At 49.4% G+C, this 21434-nt stretch overlaps 1 protein-coding gene across 1 annotated transcript; it reads left to right on the forward strand.

Annotated features, from left to right (window-relative positions):
• Nucleotides 1-7122: 7122 nt before the first annotated feature.
• On the forward strand, nucleotides 7123-18154 carry CFAP161 (cilia and flagella associated protein 161). The gene is made up of 7 exons (XM_011224777.3): nucleotides 7123-7235; nucleotides 8010-8099; nucleotides 8674-8906; nucleotides 9907-9991; nucleotides 14776-14934; nucleotides 16717-16790; nucleotides 17380-18154. The coding sequence occupies exons 1-7, from the start codon at nucleotides 7167-7169 to the stop codon at nucleotides 17594-17596; spliced, it is 927 nt and encodes a 308-aa protein (XP_011223079.1). The 5' UTR covers nucleotides 7123-7166; the 3' UTR covers nucleotides 17597-18154.
• The last annotated feature ends 3280 nt before the right edge of the window (nucleotides 18155-21434 follow it).

The raw sequence follows: 21434 nt of genomic DNA on the forward strand, positions 1-21434 counted from the left end.
AGATGGGTCCTGGGTTTAGGCTCCTGCTCTGACACATTAGCTGTCTGACCTTAAGCATTCTTCTTGCCCTGGGTGCATTTTTCTTTGCCCATTGGCCAAATGAAGTTTCCCTTGAACTGGAAACGGGCAAGTCTTGACAAGAGAAAACTACTTAGTTGAGCCCCTCTCGATGGCAGTCTTTTCTACACGGTAAGCATTAGTATCTCCCGAGTCCTTAGCAGAAGGACCTAGGCATCATGTCAAGGGTGCCACATGCATCATCTGATGCATCGCAAGAATTACGAAAGACGGGCGTTAAGATTTCCTCATTTTACAGATGGGGAAACCAAGGCACAGGGAGGTTGTGACTCTGCCCAAGAGTCACACAGCCTGCCAGGGGTTGATTCCAGGATTTCAACTGGGGAGGTCTGACTCCAGAGCCTGAATTTGAACTCACAGAGCTAACCACAGATCCTAGAATTATCTTCCAACATCTCGTAATGGCAGGGCCAGAATGAAATGATGTGTGTAAGAGCAGTCTGGGACCCGAGGATGCTGTGAACATTCAAGGCCATACTTTCAGTTTTCTCTCCCTTCCCCTCTCTCCCCGGGTTCTGTGGGGGTTTCAGTTCTGGCTCTGGTGCTAACGCCTGGTATCTCCCACAACCTCCCTGTGCTTGCAGTTCCTTGTTTGTGAAATGAAGGGACATCCTGTCTTTTCCCATCAGATGAAAGGAGCTGGAGAAGTTGACAGTTTGGGGAAACGGGTCTTTGTATTGATTCCCCTCTGTGTACCTTTACCTGGTATCTTGGAGGAGTTCCTGGAACGTAAGTGTTTGAATGATTGCAATGCTTTCAGAACGCTCTTACAATCACTGGCTTTTAGCTTGCAAGCATCCTCCCTTTTGACCAGGAAGACAAGTGAGGGTCAGAGGTGGGCAAGCGAGTGGTCCCATGGGTGGGGCTGGTGAGGGCTGGGAAGCAGAGAAGTCCCGGACTGAGCAGCATACACTTGGCATTGATGGAGCCCCTGTTCCCGGCTCTGCGGTTCAGCCCCGCTCTGCGAGCCTCACCTGTGAAATTCGGGGACAAACGAGATCAGTGGTTTTAAAGCCACACTCTGTGGACTCTCAGGGTCCTCCAGTGGGGCAAGGTGGGAGTTTGGGGGCTCACCATTGGAGTCAGCCACAAGACTACTTTTTTAAAAAAAAAATCTATTTGTTTTATGTAACTGAGTTCTGTCTCGCTTTTGCTGGAAAAGAGGGCTCCCTGCTTTCAAAAGGCAGGGAAAGAGTTTGAAAAAAATTTCTGGTAATTTTAAGAGAGGGATACTCCTGTAACCTAAGTATCATCATCACCTCCCCGCTCTTTGAGATCTAGAAGAGAGGGCTTGACACCCCACCTTCACGCTGCTGGGAAGCCCAGAGTCCCCCCCAGATCTCACAAGTCCTCGGGAGCTTCTTTCCTCCTGGTCCCCCTGCCTCTGGGTGTTGGCTGCCTCTCCAGAATGTGCCCCTGTTGGGAAAAAAAAAAACAACAAAAACTGGCTTTCTTCCTGCTCTTTTAGGCAGGGCCATTTGCCTCTTTCTCTCTCCTGCTGTCACACCCTGCCCTGGGTCCACCTTGGCATTTCCAGACCCACCAGCGTGCTGAGTAGAACAAAACCCTTTCCTCTTCACAGGGTCTGCCCCCCGCAGAGGTCAGGATTGTGATGGAAGGAAATGTCTTCCGCTGCGGGGATTTCAGAGTATATGCAAGCATATCACCCAAGATGTCAGCTTGAGTGGAAGGCCACTGACCATTGGCTACAAGGGGGACAAGGAGAAGCTGAGAGAACTAAGTCCCACGGGTCTGAGCCAAATGCTGGGCTCTGGGCTCATGTCTGGCTGGGTAGAATTGTAGGTGCATTGGTGGGGGTGTTTCCCCTGGGGGTCTGGTACAACCAGGAGGGAAAACAGATGGAAACGAAAAAGACCAGAAGACCCTTTTCTGGTCAGCCCCGACCTTATGTTCTTTGGAGAGGATTGGAATGGACACCACTGATTAGAGGAGGCATTAAGCAATGATTGTGGGGTCCTCTGGCCTTGCTCACTTTATCCGCAGGACTGTTATTAGTGGCAAAACACCTGCTGAGGCCCTTTCGGAGAACTCTGCCCTTACTGGGCCTTTGGTGACATGCCTCACACACGTGACCGCTCCTTCAGAGTCGTCTCCTCTCTCTGACTCCTCACAAGAGCGGGAGAGCCTCCTTTATCCCCGTCTCCAGCACCTGAGCCTAATGCTAGGCACGCAGCAGTCGTGGTTGAATGAAATGGAAGGATTCCCCAATGCACAGTCATTTTCCAAGAGGTGACAATCTCGACGTGAGTTCTTTTGTCTCTTTCTCCTAGTCCCACGGTCACCACCGTACTTAGGCACATGTGTCGCCTGTCCCCCTGCTGCCTCCTAACTGGGGCTCCTGCCCCCCGCCTGGCCTGGTGGTCCCAAGTCCATGCAACAGCCTGTGGCCCCAGCAAAACTTCCACCAGCTGTCGAGGCTCGCCTCACTTTATTGCACATTGCTGTACTGCATTCTTTACAAATTAAAAGTTTGTGGCAACCCTGCATCATTTTCCCAACAGCTTCTGCTCACTCCGTGTCTCTGGCTCACATTTTGGTAATTCTCGCGATATTTCACACTTTGTCGTCATCATTACTAGATTGGCGATGGTGATCTGTGACCAGTAATTATGACTCACGGAAAGCTCAGAGGATGGTTAGCATTTTTTTTTTTAGCAATAAGGTATTTTTAAATTAAGGTATATACATTGTTTGTTAGACATCATGCTATTGCATACCTAATGGTTTACACTATAAACATAACTTTCATATGCCCCGGGAAACCAAAAAATTCATGAGACTCACTTTATTGCAATATTCGCTTTATGGCAGTGGTCTGGAAGGGGCTCCGCACATCTCCGAGGCGTGCCTGGGCTCTGCCGGGGGTCGATTCTGCCCCAGGAACCTGCAGTGGCTCTCCACTATTTATCAGAAGAAAATCCCCGTTTCCCACCTTGGTGCTGCAGGCCCTTCACCACCCCACCCCCATCCAGCTTCATTGCCCCGTGTTCTCTCTGGCCCTTTAGATGTTCCCCGAGTCTCTGTTTCTGGCCTCACCCTGACTTCCCTGTCTGCAAAGTGCTTTCCTGGGTTCTTTCATCTGCATGGCCAAACACTACCTGTTTTTCATATTATTATGTCATTTGGGCACCACGAAATCTCTGAATCAGTCAAAAACATCGGTTTTATAAGAAGATTCTTTAAAAAAGGATTCCATGTTGAAATCAGCTTGGGTAATGCCACGGGTCGTCATTCTTTTGCAGGGTTATGGTGACACCATAAAGGCGAAGGTCCCAGGGAGGGTTACTATCGAGGTGGGTCTCTAACCCAGCATTGCCTGACTGTATTGTGATCAGAACCCTTCCCTCTCCATGTCCATTAACACACTGCGGACCATCTGGGAAATGCTTCCCCGAGACTTCTCTGTGAAGTTATCCTTAACGTGTTTTTATTGGGGAAGAAAATCCAGGTTCAGGGGTAGTAATTCTCACAAAGGTGAGTGAAAGGAGCATCAATCCCTTTTCCCCCCCTATATTAGGATGACTTACAATATTTGTCGTCCAGTGAGGACTTTAAAACTTATTCTTGGAACCCCAGAAGTGACTGGCTTCTAAGACCATAACTCTCATTTCTCTGTCCTAATATATGAACTTTGTCCTACTTCTCTTTTCTAAAAATGATCGTGTCCGAGTAGCTCTTCGGCTTTTCTCTTCCTGCCAGATGTTTCACAAGTAAGGAACAAAAGGTTCCAATTAAAATTTTCCAAGAGTCTCGTCAAGTCATGAAAAGAAAGAGCAAATATGTTTTCTAGTACACACCTGCTTTACATCAAAATCATGGTAACTGAAAAGAGGAGGGAACGAAGCCCTGATTTCAAGGGGATATTTACAACGAAATAAAAACCGAGCAGATTTTATGGTGGCCAGAAAGGCATGAGTGCATTTCTGTTTGTATTGTAGCTTTGAGGAGTTTCAAGGGTTATCCAATAAACATTTTCTATAATTATGTAGAAAACAAACATTATATAATTTTTCAAGAACGAAAGTAAAAATTAGTAAAATTAAGGAAAAAAACCTTCTTGCATGTTTGCTCAGCATTTTGTTATTATTACCTGACCTTAAATCCACCTGTGTTGTAAGTTGTGAGATGACACCATATGGTACCCTGATGGTACTTTGTTTATCATATTAAGAGTTATGGGGGGGTCAGTGCACTCTGCTCAAGGCTGTACCCCTCACGGTAACATCAGAGGGCCACACACTGCTTGGGAACAGGTCTCACTGAACTAGTCCAGCCAAGGTCACTGACCAGATTCCCAAGCAAGCACACAAACAACAGGGACCACGGGTGGGGAATCAATACTCAGAACTGTGATATTACATTACCGAAAATGTCTAGCTTTCTACAAAAAATTATGATCCCTGCCGACAAATAGAAAAATGTGACCCATACTCGGGAGAAAAGGCAGGCTTTTAGGGGGCCCAGATGTTGGACTTAGCAGGCAAAGACTCCAAAGCAATGAAGAATATGTTCAAAGAACTCAGGGAAACCATGATGATGGAATTTAAGGATTATATGACAGCGATGTCTCATCAAATATAGTGGCCTAAGAGAAAACGAGACCTGAGATAAAGCCACAGAAATGAGGCAATGTGAAGGCCAGAGGGAAAAAGAAGGAAGACAAATGAATAGGGCTGTAGAGGACTGTGGGACAACAAAGTGCACCCACACACACGAAACGGGGTCCCAGAAGGAGAGGAGGGATAGAAGGAGCAGACAGATATACAAAGAAATAATGACAAATCCCACATTTGATAAAAAAAAAAATCTACACATTCAGACAGCTCAATGACTTCCACGTGGGCTGGATGGGAGGCGAGGCCCCCAGACCATAGTCGAGTGACGACAGACAAAGCCACAGAACATCTTGAGAGCAGGGCAGCCCTCACATGACCCTTCACAGACATGCACCGGAACCCCGATGAGATGAATGGTTGACTTCTCCCTAGAAACAGGGGCGGTCATGAGGCAGGAAGATGACATATTTAAAGCATCAAAAGGAAAAACTGTAACCAAGGATCTTGCGTCCAGTAAACTATCTTACAAAGTGAAGGTGAGATAAGCAGGTGAGTAAACGCTGAGCGAACGTGTTGCTAGGCCTGCCTTACAGAAGCACAGAGGGAGTTCGGGGGGGGGCAGCTTAGACCTGGCGGTACGCGGCACCCACCCGAGACAACAAAGACCATCCGCAAAGACAAGTGCGTCTGTAATTACACAATCGTGTGGTTGTATCTTTCTCCTGACCTATTTAAATCCATTTCCCAAAACAACATAGTGTCTCATTGGGCCTGTGATGACCAGCGATGAACTCATTTCCCAACAATGGCACGAGGAAAGTAGATGAGGGCAAAGCTCCCTCAGTGTAAGGTCTTCCCAAATAACTGGCTCCCGAGAATGCTGCTAAATTACATGCAGACGAAAGCTGCCTCGTGATATTCGCGATTTTACAGGGAATGTGGAAGCACTTGGAGAAAGCGTGAACCCTGGAGTAGGAAGATCCGGTTGAGTCTTTGCTCTGAGCAACTCCGAGCGCTTCGAACTTGGATGAGATGCTAGCTCATTGAGCCTCCATGTCTTGATTTAGCAAATGCAGTTTTAGCGGGTCACTACGTGACCTTCTTTGTCCCACTTCACCTTTTGAAGTGTCCTAGAACTAGCAGAGCTGGCAGACTCACGAGGGTGAGAGAACGGCCCATCCGTACCTGGGCTGCAGCCCCGCAGTTGAGACCCTTCCCAGGCCAGCTGCAAAGGGCCCCCCCCCCAGCTGCCACCCCGGGGTGTCCTGCCTGATTCTCATTCCCTCACTTCCCCGAGGCGGAAATGAAGCTTTCCTTGCAGTCCTATGGCCCTTCATCAGCACATCTGTAATTCCACTCGTCCCATTCTTCCTTCGGTGGTTTGTTTTCATGCATTATCTTCCCTTTTTACATTGGGCTTGCTGGAGGAAGGAAAGGATGCATGACCTTCATGTCTGTGCTGTCTTCGTAGACACTAAGCAAGGTCAACTACCAAGTGCATTCCATCAGCATCAAGCTCCAGGTAGTCCGAAAACAACTGCCTGTTCCTCGTAATCATAAAACACTGCTTTAAAAACGTTGGCTGCAGCATTTAAAAAAAAAAAGGGTGGGTGTGTGTGTCTGGGTGGCTCAGTCGGTGAAGTGTCTGCCTTCGGCTCAGGTCATGATCCCAAGGTCCTGGGATCAAGCCCCACGTTGGGCTCCCTGCTTCGGGGAGTCTGCTTCTCCTTGTCTTGCTCCCCTTGCTTGTGCTCTCCTCTCTCTCTGTCAAATAAATAAAAAAAAATATTTAAAAAAAAACCAAACCAAAAAACGTTGGCTCCTGCATATTCTAGCTTTATCAAGAGTTCTTGCAAGCCACAGGCTTGTCTGTCACTTGGAGACCAGGGTGGGGGGTGGGGGGATGGGGAATGCTCTAGAACCCGTAGAGATAGGCCTGCCTCAGCCGTGTAAACAGGAAAGATGCGCACACGCGATTACTTACTTCTGAGGCACTGACGTGATCATTCTCCCTTCCCTCTTCCCTCCGTGTTACTTCGGTTTCCAAATTTCTGCATGGAGGATGCATTGTTTTAGAGTTAAGTTGCTTCCATTCAGAAGCGCCTCTTTGCTGTCTCAACAAGTGAGGGATGCTTTACTTGCAGGACCTTTTTGTCTCGATTCGAAAAAGAAAGAAAAGAAAGGGGGGGGAAGGGAGGAAGGGAGGAAGGAAGGAAGAAAAATGTTTTAAACTTTTAGCACAATGGAGCCTGAGGGTTGGCATTTGTCCACCTGCCCCGCATAGCAATTAAATTCAGGGGACTCATGGTGGAAGCTACTGCAGACCCCGAGTGCGCGGTCCCCACCTCCCCGCATCCTTCCAGCGCCCCCTGGCTCCTGTCCTGCCTCTGATTGGCCAGCAGGCCCGGGACCTGGCCAATCGCCCTGAGCCTGTTGTCATGGCGACGAGGCACGCTAACAAGGCAGGTGTCGGAGGGAGTCGGCTTGCTGGCCGCTGGCGGGGAAGGCAGGATGGCGCAGAACCTGTATGGCCCGGGAGTGCGAATGGGCAACTGGAACGAAGACATCTACCTGGAGGAGGTATGCAGGTGTGGCCGGCGCGGCCCGCCCACTGCTCAGAGATTCCCGCCCCGCCCCAAGTCCCACGGCCCGGGCCCCCTGTCTCGCCCAGCAGACGCCCGATACCCTTAACATCCCACCTGGCTCTGAACGCCCCAGGGAGTTCACCTGCTGTCCCACAAACCCAGGTCTCACACCCTTCTACTCTTTCTACGGGTCTCTTGGTCTCTCAAACTCCGTGCCTCCCCCTGAGACCAGAGCCCCACCAACTTCCTTCCATCCTTACAGACTTAAGGGTTTCAGAGGCTGAGGTCCGTGAGGAGGAGGCAGGCTCTACGTGGAGGCACTACCCGCCCCCCCCCCCGCATACACACACCCTCCTAGGCGTCCCCGTGGTGTCCCTTTCCCTGACATTACGCTCAGACAAGGCGCGGACCAACACGCATCCATCTAGCTAGGGGGGTGGGGGTCGGGGTGGACAACCAGGGGAGACCTCTGCTGGGGACACGTGGCCTCCAAATGCTATTTATGATTGTCTCTGGATGGAGTACTCGAGGGTGATGCTGCTTTTTCTTTTTGTGTGTGTCTTTCTCATTTTTTTCAAACATTTTACAAAGAAGCAAAAATATTAAAATAAAGTGGAAACAATTTCCACCATTCCAATGATGTTCGCATTCCTTTTTCTCAAATTTTGCCTTTTCAGCTTGATGTGCTTCTGACCTGTAAGCTACCAGGGTCTGTAAATTCAGGACCATTGTTAACCTTTTGGGTTTCCTTCATTTTTTCTTTCCCCAGGAGATCATGAAGGACTTCTTGGAGAAGAGAGATAAGGGACAGCTTCTCATACAGAGAAACAGGATACTCAAAGAGAATCTTTTGAGACCGGTAATTTTAAATTCAAACGCTGTTTTCAAAATCCTATCGAATTAAGTGTGAGTGTATGTTAAGCAAGCAAACGTTCCATAGACGAATTATCATTTGAAAAATACTGGGGTTTTTTCCCCCCTTTAGATCTGAAATCCACAATGTTTAAAATTTCCTAAGATTTTAGAAACATAGGAGAAATCTGCTCTTAATTATGTTTACCCGCATTTTCCAAAATAAGAAATGAGCGGATCAGCACAAGCGTGTGTAAAACACCCCATAGTTCGTGCTGCAGACACTTCCAGTGAGTCTGAATGAGGTAATCACGGATCAGCTCGTGTGGTTTTTCACCACCTTTCTTACTCCATGTGGGATTTGGGAGGGACTTTGGCAAAGTGGGAGGGCGGCTGGCAGCAGGAAAAGGAAGAGGATGAAGGACTTGAGGGAGTGCAAGTTATCACAGGTCATCTGAATGATATGACCCCTCTTGAAACGGGTCCTCGGCAGTGAAGGAAAGAAGGTGTGTCAGGCAGTGGTCTCGACACTGGCTATTGAGGACATGCATGGTCTGTTTGAGAAACTGTTTAAATTGTAGATGCAGCTTTCCGTGACTGAGGATGGATACGTTCACTGTGGCGACAAAGTGATGCTTGTGAATCCCAGCTACCCGGAGACGGAAGTGGATCGGTGTTTGGGTGGGGACCTGAGCCTGTGCGTGACTCCGGATGAGACCACAGCCCACCTGAGTGACGAATTAGAGGTCCCCTGTGGCCTGAGCGCAGCACAAACCAGGATCCCCGTTGGCAGAAACACTTTTATCATTTTGAGGTAGAAATACTTTAATTTTCTGCTCATTTTTATCATAAATATGTTTCCCTTAGAGCTTTGGGAAGCCCTAGGCCTGGAGCAGTGCTGCCTGGAAGTGAAAGTGACAGGACACTCTCTGTCTTCCACTCCCGTCTTGCTGTCTGTCTCCCCTGGGCATTGCTGTCGGCAGCCTTTACACGCCCTTCACCTTAAACGTCAGGATAACTGCTAATTTGTGTTCAGTTATAAATGCTTCAATCCAAAGTATTGGCTCTAGGAAACTAAAATCACATTCTGCCTAGAAGCTGGGTTTTCCTAATAACATCTCTGAATGCTTTGAGCTCATTTGAGTGTTTTTTTGCTCTTAACGTCGCTATTTTTGTAACAATAATAGTTCGGCGCAAGGTGTTACTACGTGGGATTTGTTATTTTTTAATTAATAGTTTGCTAAAAATGTACTTGAGACCTTGAAATAGGCAACTAAGCCCTTGGGGAACAGATACATGATAACAATGAAATAGTATTGCTTTTGCTTTGTTAATTAAATAATGATAGCAATGCTTCGATGACAAGTATATAGCCAGTCCTTTAAGTCTTTAATTCAGGGTTCCTTTGAATACTGATAATTTATGTCAAGGCAACTAAAAGTTGACCACAGGTTCCGTGTCCTGGAGAATCAGGAGGCAAGGCTGTATTAAGTGCATACACCTGATTACGTGTGGCTCTTTATAAAGCTGTCCGCGCACCTGACCAGAATCCCTCAGTGCAGGATAGTGGATGTGCTCACAAAGACGGGATGCTCTGCACGCTGGCTGGGGGGGAACAGGGACAGGGTGCCAGCTGGATTTGGAGACCCAAAGAAATGACCATTTTGAAAATGTTCAGTTACTTAATCAGTTAATATGTGTGAATACACATTATCAAGAAAATTGATTATAAACAAAACTGCATATGCAAAAAACTGGAATGTAGAACGATTCTAATGGAGAGAGTTGACATGATGCTTGTTCTTCCCTGACAGTGCAGACAGAAATGCCATGGGCCAAGTCCTTAGATACGGGCAGAACTTTTGCCTCGCGATAACGGGAGGATTTGAAGGCAGAATGGTGAGTCGTCACGGTGCATGGCAGTGTGGGCCAGGGGTCTTTGTCTCCATGTGGGCTCGTGGCCGCCTGTGGAAGCGGACAGAGGACTCGGCAGGTGTGTGCACCACCTCTGGCTTCTCGAGCCTCAGCCCGCGGCTCTTGGGCCACTTCTCTCCTCGCTTTTCAAATGACAAAAATACACCCTTAGATGCCAAGGAGTAAGAGAGAGAAAACTCTTTTTGCAATGCAGCCAACAAAAAGCAAAACTTTATGCCACCTCCACCTGTAAGTTAATGAGTGGATTAATTAATCATCATCTGACAGCTGTCAATGTCACCAATGCTAGCAAGGTATGTTATCTGAAGCTTTCTTTTCTTTTTCTTTGTTTCACTTTTATTTCTTTTTTAAACTTAATCTTCTTCTTCCCCTCGGGGATTAGGAGGATAACAGAACCTGATAAATCTGGGTCTATCTCTAGCTGAGATGTCTCTCTATGCGGTGGGACCTCAGATAAATCATTTAACTTTTTTTTTAAAAGATTTTTATTATTTATTCGACAGAGATAGAGACAGCCAGCGAGAGAGGGAACACAAGCAGAGGGAGTGGGAGAGGAAGAAGCAGGCTCATAGCAGAGGAGCCTGATGTGGGGCTCGATCCCATAATGCAGGGATCACACCCTGAGCCGAAGGCAGACGCTTAACCACTGTGCCACCCAGGCGCCCCAATCATTTAACTTTTTTGAGTCTTTCTCTTCTATAAAAAGGGGATTATAATACCTTACTACATGTCACACACACACACACACACACACACACACACACCTCGCACTTAATCATCCAAATAAGTCTTTGAGCTAGGGACTATTTTACCCCAATTTTACAATGGGGAAACTGAGGCACGAGGTCAGGTGATTTTGGGGCAAGTCGCTCCGATGTCGAGTGGCAGGATGGGTACCACTTACCATCTCTCACTGAATCAGAGCTTCCACGCCTGTATGAGGCAGCATTATTACCTTTTGCGCCACCAGGAGAAATCAGCGTTGCCAGTTAAGCCCCCACACACCACAGATGGTAAGCCGCAGCCTGATTTTATTTTATTTTATTTTTGTTAAAAGAAGTTATTTATTTATTTTTTTAATGATTTTTTTTATTATATTATGTTAGTCACCATACAGTACATCCCCGGATTCCTATGCAAAGTTCGATGCTTCATTAGTTGCGTATAACACCCAGTGCACCATGCAATACGTGCCCTCCTTACTACCCATCACCAGTCTATCCCATTCCCCCACCCCCCTCCCCTCTGAAGTCTTCAGTTTGTTTCTCAGAGTCCATAGTCTCTCATGTTTCATTCCCCCTTCTGATTACCCCCCCTTTCTTTATCCCTTTCTTCCCCTACCAATCATCCTAGTTCTTATGTTCCATAGATGAGAGAAATCATATGATAATTGTCTTTCTCTGCTTGACTTATTTCACTTAGCATTATCTCCTCCAGTGCTGTCCATGTTGCAGCAAATGTTGAGAATTCGTTCTTTCTGATGGCTGAGTAATATTCCATTGTATATATGGACCACAGCTTCTTAATCCAGTCATCTGTTGAAGGGCATCTCGGCTCCTTCCACGATTTAGCTATTGTGGACAATGCTGCTATGAACATTGGGGTGCATATGGCCCTTCTCTTCACTACATCTGTATCTTTGGGGTAAACACCCAGTGGTGCAATGGCTGGGTCATAGGGTAGCTCAATTTTTAACTTTTTAAGGGACCTCTACACTGTACCAACTTGCATTCCCACCAACAATGTAGGAGGGATCCCCTTTCTCCACATCCTCTCCAACAATTGTTGTTTCTTGCCTTGTCTATTTTTGCCATTCTAACTGGCGTAAGGTGGTATCTCAGTGTGGTTTTGATTTGAATTTCCCTGATGGCTAAAGATTTTGATATTTTTTCATGTGTCTGTTAGCCATTTGTATGTCTTCATTGGAAAAGTGTCTGTTCATATCTTCTGCCCATTTTTTGATTTGTTTGTTCCTCGTGTATTGAGTTTGAGAAGTTCTTTGTAGATCTTGGATACCAGTCCTTTATCTGTAGTGTCCTTTGAAGTATGTTCTCCCATTCCGTGGGCTGCCTCTTAGTTTTTTTGACTGTTTCCTTGTGCAGCCTGATTTTAAATGTAGAAATTAGAGAAAATACCATATTGGTGAGAGAGGGGGAGTAAATCACCGTTGTGTGATCCAGAGATTAACACTACTCACATTTTGGCTTATTTCCTTTTACACTCTGTTCTCTCAGAACAGATTCAAAACACAGGGAAAGTTACAAGCACTACAACATGTGGAAACACCATATCTGGTCTCTCTCTCTCTCTCCCGCCACCTCCCCCCCAACACTGTCCTTGACGCTCCCATCTTTGTCTCCCACAAATCCTCTGTCCTTTGCCTGCGTACTGATTTGTGTTTGTGGGTCTGACCTTCGATAGATTACAGCATTTTGTCATTTTGTTGATAATGTTTCCTTCCATTTGCTACTAGCTTTATTATTATTATTTTTAAATTTTATTTGTTTTTTGGCTGCTGGGCTTTTAAATCACGATTGTTCTAATATATTTTTGAGTAAAACGTATCCATGTTTTCCTTCGTAGTTCCTTCCCTTGCTCAGAGCCCTATAAAGTCTGCTCCAGAGATGCCACAAGAAGAAATTGTATTGACTTCTCGATGTCTGAAGTTTAACTTCTGCTCTGTTTGCTCTTTACCTGCTTGAGATTTATTTTGATACAAGGTTCTGGGCAGACCGGTGATTTCCCCCAAATGACTAATTAGCTGCACTTTTGTCATCTCTTGAGTAATTATTCCTTTCCTCACTGACACGCGATGCCCCCCTTAGCATCACTGCCCATACTGCATGCTGTCTCTGAACTTCCTGTTTTAACCCTTTCAACTCAAGTTGTGTATTTTTTTCTAGAATTATACTTTACGATGTGATAATGTATTTTGACAGCTTATTGGGCTAGTTCTCTCTCCTTGCACTTCTTTGAATTGTATTAGGAATTAACCTCTCAGTTAAATGTAATGATTTCTGCAAGTCTCTTTTCCCTGTAGGAAAAAAAAATCACATGGCATTTTGATTGGTGCTGGAAAATTACGTAAATTCACGTATTCAGTGCTTCATAACACTTACTCTTCTGAGATGTTTTGCCATTTATTCATTTATTCTTTCTTATCTCTCAGTAAGGTTTCGTGGTTTTCTTCCCGTGGATTTGACACTGATCTCGTTCAAGTTGCCCCCCCCCCATTTCTTCTATCGTAGACGCTCCTTGTAGGGAGACGCTTAGTTGCAACAAAGAAGAAATGTTCACACTCACCTCCAATGAAATCCCTCTTTCTTATTATTTCTAATCATTTCCAGTTGGTTCTCTTATGACTTCGGGGTAGACGGTGCTTTCATTCTCAAGGGATGACGATTCAATCCATTCTCAAATTCTCTTATTTGCGTTCTTGTCTTTGAATCAGCAAGCGCTTCTGAGGCATTCATTAAAAAAATCTGGTAATACCGGCCTTCCAGATTTGTTCCTGATTCATGACTATTTTTCTTTACATTAACAAAGCAGAGTTTGTGGTTTGAGTGGACACTCTTTGCCATTTGAAGTCCTGGTTTTCCAGTAGCTCCGGATCTCACTGACATCGCCCCAATCACCGAGAGCCAAGCCCGAGTGTGTCTTGGGTCCGTCCCGCCTCCCTGCCCGTGTCCAGCCCATGGTCTTGCCCATGGCTCTCTCTTCATAGTGCTTTTGGGCCTGTCTTTTCATCCCCAGTGCCTGGACCTCAGTCCAGGCCTCCATGGCTTGACCCCTCTAGCTGGTCCCGACCTCAGACATAGTAGATGCACGCTGCCAGATTGATGCCCTGGGGGCTCAGGTTTGCTTAGCGCTGCCGCTCACGGTGGCATTTAAGGGCCTCTGTGGTATGTCCTAGCCCTCCCTGTCCACGTTCAGCCAGCCCCTCGGGCTCCCGGCGCCACATTGCCTCCTCCCCAGAGCCTGTCCTGCACTCTTGGGAAAGCACGCGTCCTCACCCCTGCCTGCCTGCAGCTTTCCCCACCCCTGCTGGCCAGCCGTACCTTACAGGAGTTTACAGCTGCTTCCAGTCCCATCCTCTGTCACTCTCCTGCTCGTCAGGAAAGGCCTTGAAGAGAGGAACTCATCTCTGCCTTTCCCAGGGTGAGCGCCCAGTGGCACAACTTTGCACGTGAAAACCTACCGAACAGGCAGGGGCGGCCTCCAGCTTCAGGGTGAAGCTCAATCAGGAAAGAACTAACAAGCGACTAACATTTCCAACCTTTCTGCAGGATGGGGTGCTTCTCGGCCCAGTTACAGGTGGCCAAAATAAGTCACAGGTGTGGACATCAGCTCCAGAGGGGTGTGGGCCCCCTCGGGGGCACACAGCAAATGTCGGCTGTGAGGACACTTCACTTCACGCGACAGTTTCAGGCAACACTATTGCTAAGAAGGGAAACAGTGCTCCAGGCCTGAGCCCTGAAAAGGAAGAGAGGGAGCAGAGACGGGATGAGGAGGAGAGTGTGGGTTTGGTGTACAAAGGAAGGCAAAGCAGTGGAGGTGATGTGGGGGGCGGGAGCTGGTGGTCGGCATTCTGAGATGACTTTTCTAAGGCGGAGGGAACCTGAGTGTTCTCATGCAATCGGCAAGAAAGGGATTTCCCAAAATGGCTTGTGTGCACTTGACGCCTGGCTGGTGGGTCGTTTGCTTCCCCAGTTGTGCGGCGTAGCTCACCCGCGTGCTGTCCTTTTCAGTTGTATTTATCAAGTGACCACAGGACCCTGCTGAAGTCATCCAAGAGGTCTTGGCTCCAGGAGGTGTACCTGACTGATGAGACCTCCTACCTGAACTGCTGGCAGGTTGCGTTCCTGGACCCCCAGCTCCGCCTGGAGTACGAGGGCCTCCCCGTGCCGGTGAGCGCAGCCCAGGGGAGCCCTTCTGCGGGTGTGATTTACTCCAGTCTGTAGGGCGGGGCTTCTCATTCCCGTTCTCACTGCTGGGCACTTTCCCAGGAGCTTGGGTGCTGCAGGACTGGAGCCCCAGGCACATTCCTCACGGGAGGGTGGGTCGGGTGGGCCAGAGGTTTTGCTCCTGCTCCAGACACATCTGGCTGATGCAGAGTGAGCGGTTGTTGGAAGTCACGGGGAGAGCATGGAATTGCAGCAGGCAAGGATTGGAAGGGCCAGCCGTGGTGGCCACCCAGAACGGGGCCCCCAGTTCCAGGCCTCCCGGCACCCACCGGCTGCCGAGCTCTGCAGGTGGACCCGGGTTCAGCAGGGTCTCTCCTCTGGCGTGGCCAATAGACCCACGGTCCACACTGCAGCACGCCTGACACGTCTGCTCTCTTCCGCTGGTCTTTGCCAGGCTTTGCCCTCCTGGAACCTGCTTCCCATTTCCATGAATTCAACCATCACCGCCACAGTTGCTTGGGTGAAATGGGGTGATGCTAGTATCTGCCTGCCGAGGTTTGGCCGGTGCGTTTGCTGTGCTCCCTAGAACAATGCCTGGCTCCCAGCGGCTCCCAAGCGCTCCTGGTCGTCATGGCCGGGCTTGTGGGAAGGCACTGGGCCGGCCCAGCAGCTCTGTCCCCTCTGCTAGCTCAGGCCTCACGTGCGCACGGCTGCCGTCTGTGCACTGGGAGCCTCACACCTGTCCTCCACCTTGCCCTGACAGTCCCTTCCAGCCAGAGCCACCGGGAGCCCCTGGGGTTGGACAAGTGAGCTTCCCTGCTTGCTGCTGGGGTCAGGAGGTGCACAAAGGGGCACGTCTCAGGATGCGGGTGGCACAGAGGACACGTCCTAGAGTTTGGGCTTTGGTTGGGGGATTTAGGGAGCTTCCTAGGAAGTGGGGCTCTGCTCTTGATGCCGTCAGGAAGCGGGGGTAATCGTGTGACTGGCATCTCAGCCCACCTTAGTGGTGGGAGGGCAGCCTGAGCCAGGCTCCCCCTGGCCTTAGTCAAGAAGGGGCGGATGTCAGGTGATCTGCGGCTTGGACAAGGCGTGTTCTGTGTTCAGGTGAGATCACCGAATGGTCTTGTTTGCGCTCTGACCCTTTGTGGTTGTAGGTGGGCTGGTCGGATGTGGGCATCCTCTGAGCTGAGTAGGTCCTAGCAGAGAGCGAGGGCCTTGCTGGGAGAGCTGGGCCGGTCCCCAGGCAGGGGCCGCCTCTTTTTTCTTCGCACAGTGTGTAGCTTCCAGAAGCCAGGAGTTTGAAATAATATGTATTTTTTCCTGATTATAAACATAATATATGCTCACTGAAGGAAAAATCAGAAAAGCACAACAAGTAATATGAAAATAACCAGTAATTCCACCTTCCCAAGAAAGCCGCTGGTGTCTATCATCTCTGCCTTTTTCCATGCATGTCTTTTTATTTTATTTTATTTTAATTCTTTTTAACAAAATAAGACATCAGCAATATCCTTATCTTCTCCACTTAAAAACACAACTGATTATATCTCATGTTCTGAGCTCTTCTCCAGCGTGTCTCTGAGTGATTCTAGGATGTTCCATCCTGTGGGCACCTGCAATGGTGCATGTAATCAATCCGTTATGGTTTGGCTTCTAGGCTATTCCATATCTCTATTTTTTTAAGCTACATTTAAATGAATATATAGTTTATTTCCAAATTTTTGCCCATAGGGATTGGAGGTCTTAGCTCATAATGTAAATAACACACTCTCTTCATCTTTAAAGGCAAATGCAAAAGTTCTCATCAATCATTGCCACACGAATCGGGGACTGGCAGCCCACCGACACCTGTTCTTAAGGTATGTGTTGCTCGGTTCGGCAAAATGCTGTGGATAGGGGAGGGGCTGTGAATATAAGCAAAGAAGCTTGATTTACTTATTTATATTTATTCATTTATTTTGGTTTGGGGGAGGGGCAATGGGAGGGGGAGAATCTCAAGCAGACTTCACACCCAGCGTGGAGCCCTACATGGGGCTTGATCTCAAAACCCTGAAACCACGACCTGAGCCAAAATCAAGAGTCGGACACTCAGCTGACTGAGCCACCCAGGCGCCCTGAGATGCTAGATTCAAAGAGTGTGGCCACACATACAAGAAGTCCTTTGGTGATGAAGTGTTGTCACAAAGGACTCGAAGGTGTGACGAATCCTACCCGAGCCCCTTGTGTCCCACAAGTCCCTCCCCGACAAGAGGATTTTAGCTATAAGGGGACCCAGTGTCCCTCCTCATTGGCCAAGCAGGGTCAAACGTCCGGCAAACATGTATTATAGAGCCCGCTTCCCCGAGCCCGAGTCCGCTGGGGCCGGGGCTTGGCGGGCGGGGAGGACAGAGTGACCTACCCAGAGCCGCTGCTCCGTTTCCAGCCCGCGTGCGCCCTTTCTTGCCCCAGGACGTATTTCGGAAAGGAGGCGGAGGTGGCGGCTCGCACGGATCTGGATTCACACGGAGTCGAAAGGCCGAGGAGCCATTGGATGCTGGTGACTGGGAACCCCCGGAAAGACTCGTCCACCGTGCTGGACGTGCCCAAGCCGCCGGTGGAGGACACCCGAGCCCTGGAGCAGGACACCCGAGCCCCAGAACAGGGCGCGGACCCTGGGTCACAGTGACCTCAGTTGTGCGCCCTCAAACACCTAGTTTTGCCAGGTCGTGCCCCAGGCTGTTTTTAAGCAAAGCATAGAAGTCCCTGAACACTATGTTAAAGCCAGGGCTGCGTGAGGATTATTGAACTCGTGTGGGGTCTGGGGCACAGGAAGAAGGGGCTCCAGAAATCGGTCCTAAGTGGTACTTGAAGGTGACAGATGATATCCCTTTGTTGGCTATAAATTCCTAAAGAACTGTAGACCCTGTTGGACAGTGGCTTCAACAAGGACCCCGTGTGCGGGGGATAAAGCCGGCAGAGCCACACAGGATTTTGTCACCCCCCCCCCACGATGTACTGACAAGTCAACCATGTGTAGCTGTGAGCTGTGGCCTGACCTTGGCGCTAAATGTCTTCCCCCTTGTATGTTTGTTTCTACCTCTGACTTAGCGGGGGTCAGGACCTCTACCTGACTGTCACACTATTGAGTAATGATTTTCCAAGGGCACAATCTCTTTAACCTTTGAAACGGGCACACTAGCTGTGGCACGTATGTGATTGGAAGGTTCCCGACAAAATAAATACGTATCCTTCCACGTATTTGCTCGTCTGTTATTCTCCGTGGAGCCGCCGTGACGGGTAAGGCAAGGTGTTATCGTGGGATGAAGAGGCCGCCAGCCCTGCAGGTAAAGATGAACCGTAGGGCTGTCTCACAGGCAAATGCACCCAGAGGCCGACAGTAAGTCACAGGTGGTGTAGATGTGTATTCAAGAGCCACTGCTTCAAGCCAATGCGGATCGACCCTCTTTAAGGAGGCAGGGGGTGGCTCCTGTCCCTGGCCCTGCGTGGCACTTACCTGGAGAATGTTAGCAGTTGCCGATGCCTGGGCCCCAGCCCAGAAATTCGGACTTGGTCTGAGCTCATGCAGCCAAGGCGGAGCCCCACCGCGAAAAGGGGCGGAGAAAGAAGCGGCGGTTCCTTGGGGTGCTCAGGGAAGCTTTCCTCAGTGAGTCTCAGCCGGGCTGCACTTCTGTCCCCTGAACAACGTGGAACACGCCCAAGGCCCACCTGCATGCCACACCAGTAAGTCAGAATTTCTGGGGTGGGGCTTTAAAAAATGCAGTTGCCCGAGCACCTCCAGAGATGTTCACTTAAGTGCCTTGGAGCGGAGCTCACAATATTTTTTTTTAAAAGATTTTATTTATTTAGTTGACAGAGACAGCAAGCAAGAGAGGGAACACAAGCAGGGGGAGTGGGAGAGGAAGAAGCAGGCTCACAGCAGAGAAGCCTGATGTGGGGCTCGATCCCATAACGCCGGGATCACGCCCTGAGCCGAAGGCAGACGCTTAATGACTGAGCCACCCAGGCGCCCCTCACAGTATTTGTAAATACTCGCCGTTGTGTTTTCACGTGCGGCCTGGGCTGAGCGCACTGACAGGTGAGCAGGTTGGGTCCGCCTGTGTGTCTCCCAGCGCGAAAGCAGGACTGGGAGTAGGTCGGCAGGGGCTCCATGTGGGGAAAGGCGTTCTTCAACAGTTCAAGCTATCTGCAAGCATCTGGACCAGTTCTGGGGGTTTTTCCTCCGACCGTCACAGGTGCCCACGGGAAGCTTCCAGACAACGTCAGGACTCACGTTGCTGCCTCGAGCCACACGTCAGTGGCATCCTGAGAACCACCATAGGGTTTTAGTACACGAACTGCTGACCAAGTTGGCAGGACCGCAGTTACCGTCAATAATGGCTGAACGTGACGGCAAAGCACAGTCGTTTTAATCTAGAGACGTTAAACTCTGGAAAAGGCATCCCTGTGCCTCTTAGCGGGGATGACAGGCAGCCAGCAGCCGGGAGACTGGCACTACTGAACTCGGACCCACCGTTACCTCGTGCCGTCACATCGGACAGCTGCCTTGGGTCTGTTGAGCACATTATCAAACGATCAATTTCCTTACTGACCCTCACTGTTCTCCGGGGTTAGACCGGCTGCTGTTCATTGCCGTATCCCCATTTCCTGAGAAGTACCTGTTGTGTGACTAAAGGAACGAGCAGGTGCATGAGGCCATACCATGCACGGAGGTAGCAGTGGGCTTGTACAATTAAGTCACCTGCTCATGACCACAGAGCTCCTGCCTGAGGGTGGCACTGGAGCAGGTCAGGTCTTTTAGACCCTCCTCTATGCCAGAGTGGAGGACCTGGCACTCTCAGGTGTTTGCTCCAGAGAATTCTTTGTTGTGGGGGGCTGTCTTGTGCATGGCATTTACCTGGAGATGTTTGACGGCACCCCTGGCTTCTACCCACTGGATGATGGTGGCATCCCTCCTCTCGTGACAGCTAGAAATGTCTCCAGACATGGCTAAACGTCCACTGGGGGCACATCTGCCGTTTGGTTCCCACCACCCTCGATCTTCTGGATATTTATTTCCCACTTACAGAGCATGCTATAAAGGGGTCTTTTTTCTATTTATACATATTTTTTTTCTATAGGGGACACACTGTGCTTTTAAGGTGACTGCAGGTGTATGAATAATCTGCTTTTAGCATCTGATCTGGGTTCCGATGGAAACCTAGGATTTTGTGCAGACTGGCGCCCAGGACAAGCCTGTTCTGGACGTGATTACAGTGCCTGGAAGGCACACAGCATCTCAGTAGTGGCCTCCAGTGCGGGGACCCACAAGACAGCTCAGAGAGAGGTGATAGGAAAAGCTTAGAACTTCTATGTGTGTCATTCTTCCACCCTTCAAAATGCATTAATGTGTGTTTTCTACTGTTCAAAATGTTAGTTTATAAATGTACATAATAGTTTACTGGGCATGAGTAAAATTTATAAAGGCAAGTAGGTGAGTGTGTGCGTGTGTCTAGCTAGTGTTCACAACCTACCGTGAAGGGTTTACAATGACAATCGTGGGGGGCGTGTGCTGAGCGTCGCCTGCTTGGTTTTTATAGAGAAAATGCCCCAGAGTCAGTGATGTTGCATAGCTTTGCCCCAGTCGAGGACTGCAGGCTCCCCCCACCCCAGGGCTCACCCGCTCGCCTGAACGAGGTCTGTGGATCGCACCCCGAGTGTCCGTTCTCTTGCTGGGGTGGCGGACAGGGTGAGGACCGAGACCAACAGCCTGCAGTGAGGGAGGGGAACGGGAGACCGGCAGCGTGCTCATGGGCAGAGCGCTGTGGGCCGCGGAGGACGTGGGGGAGCAGGGAGATTACTCACGCCCAGGGACCAGACGACACTGGAGCAGGAGTATGGAGAAGAGCCTTCCAGCACATGGGGTGCAGGGCATTCCATGTCCCTGAAGTGTGGCCTTTGGAGCCGTGCCCAGAAGTGGGGCCTTCGCAAGAGGCCGGTTCCTGAGGGCTGGGTACACCGCTGACGCTTGACAGACACCCGGCGAGGAGGTACTGGCAGGTGGAGCACCGTAATATCCCGGCGCTGCTGGGAGACTGGCCGCTGACCCAAGCCCCAGAGGCGCCCCTGGAGGCACCCCTGCCCTGCACTACAGTCCAGCCGCCGAAGAGTTAGCATCTGGCCCTGCAAGCGGCCTTCAGGACTCTGTGGCTGGAGTTTGTTTGGTTTGGTTGGTGCCCAGTGACATTCAGGAAAAACTGGGCAGGTTGTCCAATGTTTTGAATATCGCCGTTGGCTGTGTGCATCGAATTACTGAGTTTGAATTTTATCTCAAAGGCGATAGTCAGCCTTTGAAAGAGCTTGAGGAGGAAAGTGGCAGGATTTTGCTTTAGAGAGATGATTATGGAAGCAGCAGGGACGTAGAGGGGTCCTGGGGGGAGAGATGAAGCTCTGAACTAAGGCAGGGGCAGGAGGCATGGATGAGAGAGATGTCCAGGGTGGAGGGCGGGGAAGAGAGAGAGAGAGAG

This window comes from Ailuropoda melanoleuca, chromosome 9 (assembly GCF_002007445.2).
Source record: "Ailuropoda melanoleuca isolate Jingjing chromosome 9, ASM200744v2, whole genome shotgun sequence".
In the NCBI taxonomy this organism is placed as follows: Eukaryota; Metazoa; Chordata; class Mammalia; order Carnivora; family Ursidae; genus Ailuropoda; species Ailuropoda melanoleuca.

Coding starts and splice junctions, on each gene's coding strand:
- CFAP161 (XM_011224777.3), top strand. CDS start 7,167: ATGGCGCAGAACCTGTATGGCCCGGGAGTGCGAATGGGCAACTGGAAC. Junction 8,100..8,673: donor AAGAGAATCTTTTGAGACCG/GTAATTTTAAAT, acceptor TTTAAATTGTAG/ATGCAGCTTTCCGTGACTGA. Junction 9,992..14,775: donor GAGGATTTGAAGGCAGAATG/GTGAGTCGTCAC, acceptor TGTCCTTTTCAG/TTGTATTTATCAAGTGACCA.